Source organism: Equus asinus, chromosome 2 (genome assembly GCF_041296235.1).
Source record: "Equus asinus isolate D_3611 breed Donkey chromosome 2, EquAss-T2T_v2, whole genome shotgun sequence".
Taxonomy (NCBI): Eukaryota; Metazoa; Chordata; class Mammalia; order Perissodactyla; family Equidae; genus Equus; species Equus asinus.
The window spans coordinates 140767771-140779262 of NC_091791.1; the positions used below are offsets into that span (position 1 = coordinate 140767771).

General features: G+C 40.4%; 1 protein-coding gene across 2 annotated transcripts in view; it reads right to left on the bottom strand.

The window, feature by feature from the left end:
- MYZAP (myocardial zonula adherens protein) overlaps positions 1 to 11492 on the bottom strand; it is a 101717-nt gene that overhangs the window by 19741 nt on the left and 70484 nt on the right. For both annotated transcript variants that reach the window (XM_070500838.1, XM_014839448.3), the window contains exon 11: positions 1829 to 1912. In XM_070500838.1, coding sequence (XP_070356939.1) covers positions 1829 to 1912 — 84 coding nt within the window. The remainder of the gene's footprint in view (positions 1 to 1828; positions 1913 to 11492) is intronic.

Here is an 11492-nt window from a genome sequence, read left to right on the forward strand (position 1 = left end):
CTGGGGCTTCCTGGGATTCTCTCCCAAATGAAATATATGGACTCATACACATCTCAGGGTGTGGGCAACCCAAACTAAGGAGAAGAGACGAGTTTAATGAATCAAGCATTAAACAAGGCACACGTATGTGTACAGCTCATGCACAATATCCCCTGGACATTTCATAATCTACCATAAGAGAGCTGGTTTGAGCAGCAAAGTCAGGGGGGTGAGGCACTGTCTGGGGGGACCTTCCGCCTCTCCTGTCAGCATCTCTTTCCTCTCTCCTGGAACCACCCTCTCTCTGCACCAGGACACACACTCTCGACTCTCACTGCGGAAGGTCTGATTCACCCCACAGGGAGCTGCAATTTCAGAGGGCAATCTTAGAAACAGAAATATCCATTCCTAAGGCTGGAGCTGGACCAGGGACCGTGGAGGGGATGATATGAGTAGGACGGGGTAAGTATCCATTTACTCAGCTGTAGGACACTCATACTCTTGGGCCTTGAATCTGCTGCCAGCTCCGCATAGGCCATGAGGGACTTCTGGTTATGACTTTTCTAAGCAGCCTCTCAAAAACAGAGTAAATGAAGACCCAGCTTGCCATCCCTACAAACATGGTGGTTAACAGCTCAGGCTTTGCATTCAGGCCTACCCATTTTACTGTCACCTTGGGCAGGTTCCTTAATGTCCCTGAACCTCAGTTTCCCCAACTATAAAATGGGGGAAATATCATCTAACTCATAGGGCATCCCTCTTAATAAAGAGAGAACAACACTAATAAGTTAAAAATTTTTGAGGGCTTAATACCCACCAGGCCCTTTCTATGCATTCTCATTGCAGGGTCACACAGACGTATCTCAATTTCGAATTATAAGAAACCTCCCCAGGGTCACCCAGCTAATAAGAAGCAGATCGAGCTTCAAACTTGGGCAAGTCTGATTCCACTCTTAACTTCAGTGTTATACTAAGGATATGGAAAGTAATTAACAGCGCCCAATACACACTAGGTGCTTAATAAATGTCATTTCTTTCCTGTCACCTTACTTCATCATTCTCTCCTGGGCTGTCTCCCACTGCAGAAGGACTAAAGTGAGGAGCACAGACAAGTAGAGATTCACGGAGGCTCAATGCCAAGCTCTTAATAAGGAGCCTTCAGAGCAAATAGATTTTGGCTGCTTCTTCTATTAATACCCAGGCTCTTAAGGTTCTTCCAACTCCTTAATTTCCTTCTCTGGAACCTACACAAAATCCCCAAAATGACCTTCAAAAAGTCAGAAAGTCAAGAATAAAAAATATCTTAAAATTTCAGGTGAAATTAAGTCACCTCTAAAACACGCTGACACAATGTCACAGAAGAGTTCTGGATCAGGACTCTGTCTTGTAACCTCACTCTGGCATTAAGCTGGATGACCTTGGGCAAAGCCACCTGCCTTCTCTGTGCCTCTTTTTTTTTTCATTTGTTAATACAGAGATAATACTCCTCGTCTTGCCTTTCTAAAAGTACTGAGAGAATCATGTGAGGCATGTGTGTGAAAATACTTCACAAATGGGGGAATTTATCAGTATTAATCAAGTGCTTATCAGACTTGCTAAGAAAATTCTTGAACAAGAAAACCGAGAGCCAAAAAGCCGAGGTGAACAGCAAGCTGGAACGAGGAGAGGCAGGTGGTTAAGAAAAACTAGCTGTCAGAACCTCATTTTCAGTGCTGGCAGTTAACCTTCAATCAATTTTATAAGGCCAGGAAATAGCCATATTTTTAATTAAGTGTCGGCAGTGGTAGACTCAGCAACATAAAATTTAATGGTGGGGAAGACACCAACTTAAAGAAACACAGCTTCTTACCTCTCCTTCTAAGAAAGATATCTTTTCTAAAAGCTGCAGTATTAAGAGCTGTTTCTGTTGCACCTTTTTCTTTAATGATTCAATCTAGAAAGAAACAAATAGAAAATTGTTAATCAAAAATGTAGAACTGTACAAGTCAATTACCTGAAAGACATGCCTTTGGTTTTCATTCAACCAGAACCCTATTCATTGATTCTTTGTGTTTCATGGAACAGCATTAACACAGGATGCTCCATGGAAAGGGGCTTCTGTGGGACATCAGAGAAGCTTGGGACATCAGACCTGATTTTGGAGTCACATCTCATTAGGATTGTTTAACTTAGCATTTCCATACTGATTTTGCCATATAACCCCTCTTAACATCCCACAGATGTCCCAGAGAACAAGCTTTGGGAAATGCAGAGACAACTCTACACACAAAAAAAATTATTCAGCTTGAATTTATGAGGCACCCTGCATTTTAAACATTCAGCTCTGTTATTCCTGTTAGTTCATTCGTGTTTATTCAACCAGGTGTCAAAAGTTTTGGGCTGGGGAAAGGGTCATTGTCACTAAAAGTGCTAATGAAATTCAGAGGACTAAGGACTTATGTGGCCTGGGGCAGGCAGAAGGCTGCCAGAAGGCAGAGGCGTGAGCTGGGCCTTCACCTGTGTCTTTAGAATGTGTTCTCCCTTGGGCAACCCCAGCTTTGTCTTCCATTCGTGTATCACGTCTCCACACACAAGCTGTGGAGGAGTCAGGGTGCTCCGTAACACCTCGTTACACAGGCTTAATTGTGAAAGCACAGTTCACAGATTCAAACAAATAAAACTAAACCAAAAGGAAAAAAAAGTGAATCCTAAAACTTGGAAATGAACTGAAATATAGTAACTTAACTGTATATCAAATTCGTGAAAAGAATTCAAGTGTTGTTAGAACAAGGTATTTGTATATATTTAGTAGAACGTATTCCAAGCACAAACAGAACTGCAAAGAAATCTCTTATTCGCTAAGAAAATTGTTAGTAGTAATATCAGTATTGTTATTCTGAAACTATTTGATATCTATTATAGTATAATAACATTTGGAACCAAGATTTTTAGCACAAGAGAAAGAAACACAAGTCTCAAATCTAAGAAGTAAAGAAAGTTTTGTCAAATTTGAAACGAAAACATCAGTATGAACTCACAATCTTTTATTTTCTTTAGTTAAATATGCATTTCCTAGCTCTGTCCACTGAGAAAACTTAGAATCAATAACAATAAGCACATAATATATCCAGATTGTGGTCTCTAAATGCCATTCCCCACCAATAAAAACACAGACATCCTGGAGGAATGGACCATTCCAGAGGGCAAAAAATATGCTACATGAACCCAAGACACCTTGTTTTGCCTGAAAACAAGGACATGAAGGGTCTCCCATGGGCCAAGGATGGGACAATTTGAGCATCAAAAAGAATAATGAGAGCGCAGACATTTCTGCAAAGAAGATATATGGATGGCCAATAGGCACATGAAAAGATGCTCATCATCACTGATCATCAGGGAAATGCAAATCAAAACTACACTAAGATATCACCTTACACCCATTAGAATGACAAAAATAACCAAGACAAAAAGTAACAAATGTTGGAGAAGTTGTGGAGAAAAAGGAACCCTCATACACTGCTGGTGGGAAGGCAAACTGGTGCAGCAACTATGGAAAACAGTATAGAGATTTCTCAAAAAATTAAAAATATAAACACAATATGACCCAGCCATCCCACTACTGGGTATCTATCCAAAGAGCTTGAAGTCAGCAATTCCAAAAGGTCCCATGCACCCCAATGTTCACTGCAGCATTATTTGCAATAGCCAAGATGTGGAAGCAACCTAAGTGCCCATCAACTGATGATTGGATAAAGAAGATATGGTATATACATACAATGGAATACTACTCAGCCATAAAAAAGAATAAAATCATCCCATTCACAACAACATGGATGGACCTTGAGGGAATTATGTTAAGTGAAATAATCCAGATAGAGAAGGACAATCTCTGTACAACTCCACTCATACGAGGAATTTAAAAATGTGGACAAAGAGAACAGATTAGTGGCTACCAGGGGAAAGGGGGGGTGGGGGGTGGGCACAAAGGGCGAAGTGGTGCACCTACAACACGACTGACAATAATGTACAACTGAAATTTCACAAGATTGTAAACTATCATTAACTCAATAAAAATTTAACTTAAAAAAAGAAATACTACTCAAAAAAAAGAATAATGAATGTAATTGAGTTAAACACAAGGATTATGTATTTTTTTAAAACCCTGAATATTTTATGATTCTTAAAAAACAAAACAGCAACAACAACTCACTGGATACCATGGGAAGTAACAGGGGCACCAACTCCTCACTTAGAAACTTGGGAATTTAGAGGAAAGAATACAGCATTCATCCCACTTTACTTGTACAAAATGCATTCTGAGATTACTAAAAAGTCCTAGTTTATAAGGGAAGAAGTTTTACTGTTCAAAAGAACTCAAGTTAATAAGTGGGGAAAGAATGATAGATTTAGAAAATCACCACTGTGCAATCCCCATGAAATAACTGAGTCAAGCGACCGTCATTAATAGATGGAACAGCGAGGGGCAAAGCTGATGGGGAGTTTACAACTGTGCTTTGGGCTGTCACCATCTGAACCCATGATCAGCCTTAGCATCACCCCAAGTGGGACAATCAGACATCACTGCCCCTAAACCAATACAAAATGGATCACACAGACCACCACCACCAGGAAGCATTCTTGCCTCCCCCCACAAAAAAAGTTGAAAATGAATCCAATCAAGCTTTTAGAGCTAATAAAAAAATAAAAGGTCAAATCCAGAAAGTGGGAACTTTGATAGGATAACTCACTCAGTTCCTGCAATAAGTCACGGGGTGGGGATAAACTTGGGGGGGGGGGGGCAGTGTAAACAGAGACAGCATGCTCTAGATTAAAAGACTTTAGAAGCATAACAACCAAATGTAATGGACCTTCTCTGGATGCTGATTGGAACAAAGCGTCAGCAAAAAGATAGATCAATAAATATCAGTACAAAGACATTTAAAGATATTTTGGAAAATTTTATTACAGAGTGGTATCAAATGATACCAAGGAATTATCATTAACTTTGTTAGGCAGAACAATGGCAATATGATTATATAAGAAAGTCTGTATGTTTTAGAGATGCATAGTGAAGTATGCAGGAAACATATGCAGAATGTCTGGGATTTGCTTTAGAATAATTACACAAAGGAGAACAAAAGAGGGAAAGAAGGAGAAGATACAGCAAATGTACCAAATCTTACTTTCTGTTGAATCTGGGTAATGATCTGGGGGATTCATTGATTATTCTCTCTGTCTTGAGTGCATTTGACATTTTCATTATATTTTAAATTCTACCTAGTGTCAAAAAATGTAATCTTCCAACATGAAAAGCAAACCATACAAAATAGAATATAAGAAACACACTTAAGAAAAAATGTCCAATGTTGATAATAATTAAAGAAATTACCAATTAAAAACAGTAACAAGTTACCCTTATTACCTTCTAAATTTGCCCCAAACTATTGCCTGAGGAAATCCATGTTGGAAAGACTGGGAGGGCCAGCTACGCTCATGTGTTGCAGGTGGCATTGTAAATTAGAATGACCCTTTGGGCAATTTAGCAATAAATATTAAGAGCCATAAAGCTGTTCATACCCTTTGACCCACTAATCCCACTCCTGGGAATTTATCCTAAGGATATAATTCAGACGTTGGAAAAAAGCTATATATACAAAGATGTTCTTGCTCCTATTATTTATAATAGAGAGAAAATGGAAATAACCTTAATGTCTAGCACTAACGGAATGGGTAATAAATTATGGAATATCAATTTGATGGACTATATTACACAAACACTAAAAAAAATGCATTGCAAAATAGAAAAGTGTTTACAAAAAGCCTTGAGGGATAGAAAAAAGTTTACAAGGATTGAAGGTAAAAGCTGGAAGAGAAGTTAGATAAATGAAATAGTTCTGGGGTTGGAGTATGATTATGAGCAAAAACAAGTTTGTTTTGTGTAAGTTCCCTTCAATTTTTTGTAGGAATAATTTTCAAAAATCACCCTCATCATGTTCCTTTTTCATTCCTTTCTACAGTATTAAGATTTTTCAAAACTGACTTTTAAAATCTTTAAATGATAGGAAAAATGGGTACTGAAATTAACTAAAATGTTCCAAGAAGGTCAGGGGTAATATTTAATCAAGTAACATAAAAAGGGACTTCAGATATACCACTTTCACTATATCTGAAGTAATCAGGCTGTGAGTCAAGGGAAGCAAGAAATGCAGTTTAAGAACATCTTGATGAACAGCTCATAGGAAGATAGCGAGAGGATTCTGCTGATCTTCCTCCGTCGGTTTTAGTTTAAAAAGAGAAATAAGACAAGGCAGAGAAATCACCCAGAGAGAGAGCTGAGGGGAAAAGAACTCTGGAAGTTCTAGAAGGCAGAGGGCTGATGCTAGAGAAAAGGGGTCCCTTGTTCTGGGGAGAAAGAGTGGGCTATGGGAGGGATTTGGGGGTGCTGAAGCTTCTGACGGCAAGGCTTGTTTTTTTCAGCAACTGATACTTCAGGAAGCAATTGTGCCATCTGCGCTAAATGAACACTGTGCATGCACATCTGCTTTCATCCTTGAGCCTTTCTTACAGAAGCATCCTGCACAGCATATCCTGTGGCCAGGGTTGACCTGTTCAGATTAGAGACAAAGGGATGTAGAGGCTGGCAGGCAGTGTGTGGCTGGCCCCTCATGCCCTACAAGGTGTGCCAACTTTGAATCCCAACTTACTCTCCCCTGGGGTCTGCTCCGGGAGCACATGCCATGCCTTCTCCCAAGCAAGGCACCAGTTTCTAAAACAAGCAGACCTGCATGCTTCTGGGTTTGATAACATTCTAGGCAATATCTGATGCCCAAGTTTTTGGTTCTCTTTTCATAATTGCTAAATCACATATTAGTGTAGAAAATGGTGTTATTTCTGACTGCGAACTTCAAAGAGCCTTGAAATACTATCTCTATAGCATCTAGCACATGATAAACACTCAAAAATTAGCTATTACTATGTTATTACTGGTATTTCTCCCTCCCTAGACTGTGAGCTCCTTGAGAGTAAAGATCTAGGTCATGTTTACATTCTCAGACAACGAACGAATGAATCAACGAATCCATGCATCCATCTCTTTACAATCATCCCTTAGACTTCAGGGCCAAAACTGTCTGGAACAGACTCGGAGGCCCAGAGGAACCAAAGTGGATTTGATAAACACTTTGTGTCCCCCATAAGACCTCCCAAAATTGGGGGCCACCCCAAAATCCAGGGTACTATGCAGCTGGTATGCAAGTGAGAGCCATTTGGCCCCCTTGCTCTCACTTTTTGACACATTTAACTTTGTAAATTTGACCTTCAAGAGGTTCATGTGCTCTTCAAGAAGCTGCAATTAGGTCTAGCTGTCACCAGGTGATGGAAATAACCTAGGCTCAAGTCAGGGCATGAAGAAATGAGAAGCGCTCATTTCCCAGACCTCATCTAATTTATCTATACAAGAACCTAATCTTGTTGCAACAGTTCAATTTAAATATCAAATAGTAGACCCCCTTAGAGAACAAAGGGAAGAAACCCATCTTGGTAAAATCTGGAACCTTTTAACTGATGTTAACAGAATTTTTTCTTATTTTTGTCTTGATTAGCATGGTTCTTTGTAATTCAACCTGAATATATGTCTTGCAGCCAAATTGATCATGCAGGATATTAGGTCTCTGAGACTATAGGCCAGATTGATATCTAAGGGGAAAGTCTTCTAGTTTCTTAGAACCGATAATGGCTTTTCTTCACGTTAGCCACAATTGAGTTACCTGCACAGGTGGTTTATGCTAAGCAATCCCTCTTAAACCATAGCCACATCCTGCAATCAGCTGCAGGGAGCTTTTACAAAATACGGATTTATAGACCCTAACCCCCAGAGATGCTGAATATATCACTCTCTTACTTAACCCTCTCAAGCTTCTAATGTTCAAACTCTCTAGCACGGATGTGAGGCCCTTCTGCTGTGGTCCCATTCTATCTCCTCAGTTTCCCTTCAGGCCTGTCCTGTCCCACAATGAACCCTATATCTAAGCCACCCCATCCAGTAGGCACTCCGTGGACATACAATGGTCCTGCCTTCAGGTTTTTGCACAGGCTGGTGCTTCCACTGGGCATGCTTTCCCACCCTCCATCCCCTTCTCCAGCAGGAAATCTCCTGCTGTCACAAAGTACTCAATAGTCACCTCCCAGACCAGCTCTTCCAAGTCCTCCAGGCTGGCTTTGCGTCTCCCTCCTCTGTTCTACCTCAGCCCTTTGAGCAAACCCCTGTTAGGACACAGCACTGCCATTAGCATCCTTTGTTTACATCTTTCCCTTGCACTAGACAGCACACCCACAGGGAACAAATGTTCAGTGTATCAACTGTCTTACATAAAAGAGCAGTTCTCTTAGGAGATGAAATCACCCTTGTCAATCTGCACATTTTTATAAACTGCTTTGGAAACAGATTGCCATAGTGAAAGGATTCCTCCCAATTCCTTTCAAAAAGAGCTTGTATGTCAACTAAACCAAAATGAAATTGTACAAAATTTTAGTAAGGTCCTGTTAGGGATTCAGAGCAACCCCACAGGTTGCAAGTCTTCTCAGCTGCCTGGAATTTTTTTCCATTAGTGACAGACATGTAGGACACGGGTCATTTTGTGTGAGATGTCCGAATATGATAGAGCTCTATAATTAGAATTTGTGAATAGTACCCAGTTGTGCAAGACTCATGAAACAATTCAATACTGAGGTTGGGGATGTGATGAGAAATTAATGAATATAAAAAATGCAGCAGCAAATAAATATTAAATATCAGACAGCACTTGATATGGTGTTTTTAAGAAATCGTGCTTAGAGCTGTTTAGCTTTACCAGCTGGAAAATGATAATATATATGCATCTGAAAAATGCCTTACATAAAACAGGAAACGCACTGAAACAGAGCATGATACTAGAAAGCATGTTAAAACTGATGTCACATTTAATCAAATTGTTTAAAATCTCATAAGGGAAAGGGAATTTGATTTTTTTTAATCCAAACTGTTTAAGTTTATGATATTATTGTTTATTTTCCTTGAAATTTGTTTTTTTTTTTTTCATTCTAACTTTTGGAATAATCAATTAAGGCCCACAGGCACATTTATTCAAAATCAGGGTGTGAGGGCTGTGTGTGTGTGTGTGTGTGTGTGTGTAACACTTGACCACACATTAATAAATAAAGTTTCCCAACCTCTGTCACCAACACCTCCACTTTGTTGCCTCTTCCCATGGGCCCTCATTTAAGACTTTCGACTTTAAACTGCATTTATGAAGAAATAATTCATTTTCTCAATGGAAAAACGCATCAAAGATGAATAACTGCCAACCAAAGCTTCTAATCAAAATGAGATAAGCGGGATTACGACTTCTAGGTCCAAGTAAAGCAATGCGATACTTCAGTGTGAGCCCCTGCAGACTTCTCAGGGGAAATTTATGCTGTGAGATTATTTGAAAATTTCACAGAAAATAGCTTGAAGATCCCCATTACTGTTTTCAAAACCCCTAGAGATCTAGTGAATCCGTGAACTGAACGGGGCAGGAATAGAACAGGAGAGGCAAGAACCTTCTGCAACTCACTCAGGGCTTTAGTTGCCTTCTCCCTTTGCTTCCCCCTGTCCTGACAGGGCCTTGTTTTCAATCCACCCTCTTGTTTCCTCTATGATATGGCTCATAGTGGTCTCCATTTCCCTCAATAAAATAGGAATCATGCTTGATCCTCATATGCCCCACCATGAAAAACAAGAATAATCGAGGTTTTACACTCTTCATCTGAAAAGCTTCTTTACTTTTACTGCAGCTTCTCTTAATTCTATTTTAGAAGTCTTGTAGCACTGTAATTTCATAGTTGTTGTATTTTTAAAGTGCATTCTCCTTGATAAAAACCACCACAGTAAGAATTTAAAAAACAATAAAGTTACTCTCTTTTCCTAAAAAACAATAAAGCATAGGGAGGTATGACAAGATCAGATTCTGCCCTGCCCTGATGCAGTATGAAAGAACAGTTTCAAAAGGACAAGGAAAATGGAACATTATCTCATTTTAGGGGGAGTGAAGGGAATGAATTAGGGCCATAACAAAACGAACCTGAAAAATTGCTAAATGAAGCTCTGAGTGGGGAAAATGAAAAATCAATGAAGGAATGGAGAAAAAAGGTACATTTTTCATCTTCATGAGGCTTGATTGGGTTTGTAGAAATTCATTTTCAATTAATGTGTCTTGTGGCATTCAGCCAGGCTAGATATGAACAGGGCACATATTTTAATCAATTTTTTTCTATTAAGTTTGAAGTAATATATAATAATAGAACCATAGCATTCAAAAGGATGAGTTGAAACTGGCTTCTGAGGTAAAATAATCTAATTCGGTTCAATTTCTATCTTATATTAAAGATAACCTAACTTCTCTTTAAGGAGAGGAATAGCACCCTGATTTTCCTGGATGCCTAAAAGTGACCAGGCTATAGAAACATCAGGAAAGGATGAATGATCTGGCTTTCCAATCTGCATGCATCCACTGGGAAGGAAGAAAGAGGGTACACTGGGTACCAGGGCTTTTGCTGGGTCAGCTCACTATTCTGAGAAACAACCCTAAGGGTGGTTAGCCCCATAGAGGAGGAAACTGAGGTTCCTAGAGTTTCATTGTCCATTCATTCCCTCAGCCATCACCTGTGATCACCTCTGTATCAGGCCCAGTGTGAGAAGCTGGGAGCACAGCAGTGAGCTAGGAAGACCTGGTCTCCACCTTCAGGGAACAAACATCCTGGTGAGGAAAGCAGCCAGTAAATGGAGCAAGAAATGCACAAGTGAGTGCAATAAAGGGAGCAGGCAGAGTGATATCTGGTACCCCCTGCAATAGGATGCACCTGCAACTCCTGATGGGGCAAGGGAAAGGTTCAGACCACTGGGCTAAAGAGGGTGACCAACTCATCTCAGATTGCCTGGGACTTTCCAGGTTTTAGCACTGGCAGTCTCACGTGCCAAGAACCTTCTCATCCGCAGGCAAACCAGGACAGTTGGCCACCCCAGAGCTCGATGCTGGCAGGCCTGAGATCTAAACCCCCATCTCTCTGATGTCAAGGCACAGGCTCTTCCATTCACCACACTGATGTTCAGAGGTTTGCCTCCATCCTCCCTGTGATGACAACCCATCACTGCAATGCTGTGGGGGGGGGAGGGTAGGGGCGAGGGGGGGGTTAGGCAAGGCTGGAAAGAACGTCGGCAGGTGATATCTTCTTTTACAAAGGATTTGCTGTGGCTCTAAGTCTTTGGCCTGTTCTTTTCTCCTCTGTGACTTGAGAGGAGGAAGGTGGAATGGAGATGTGGAGAAGAGGATGCTCTAAGGCTCTCTATCCCGTGCTTCCCCTGATGGATGCAGTATCAGGGCCCAAATGCCACACACTGAACAGGAATGTCTAGGGAGGGAATTCTTTCAGACTCGTAATGAGATGATGTAATGGAAGAACCCTGCTCCACACCAGGCACAGAGCTGGTATTTTAAAAAATGTTCCTGGGCGTGGAA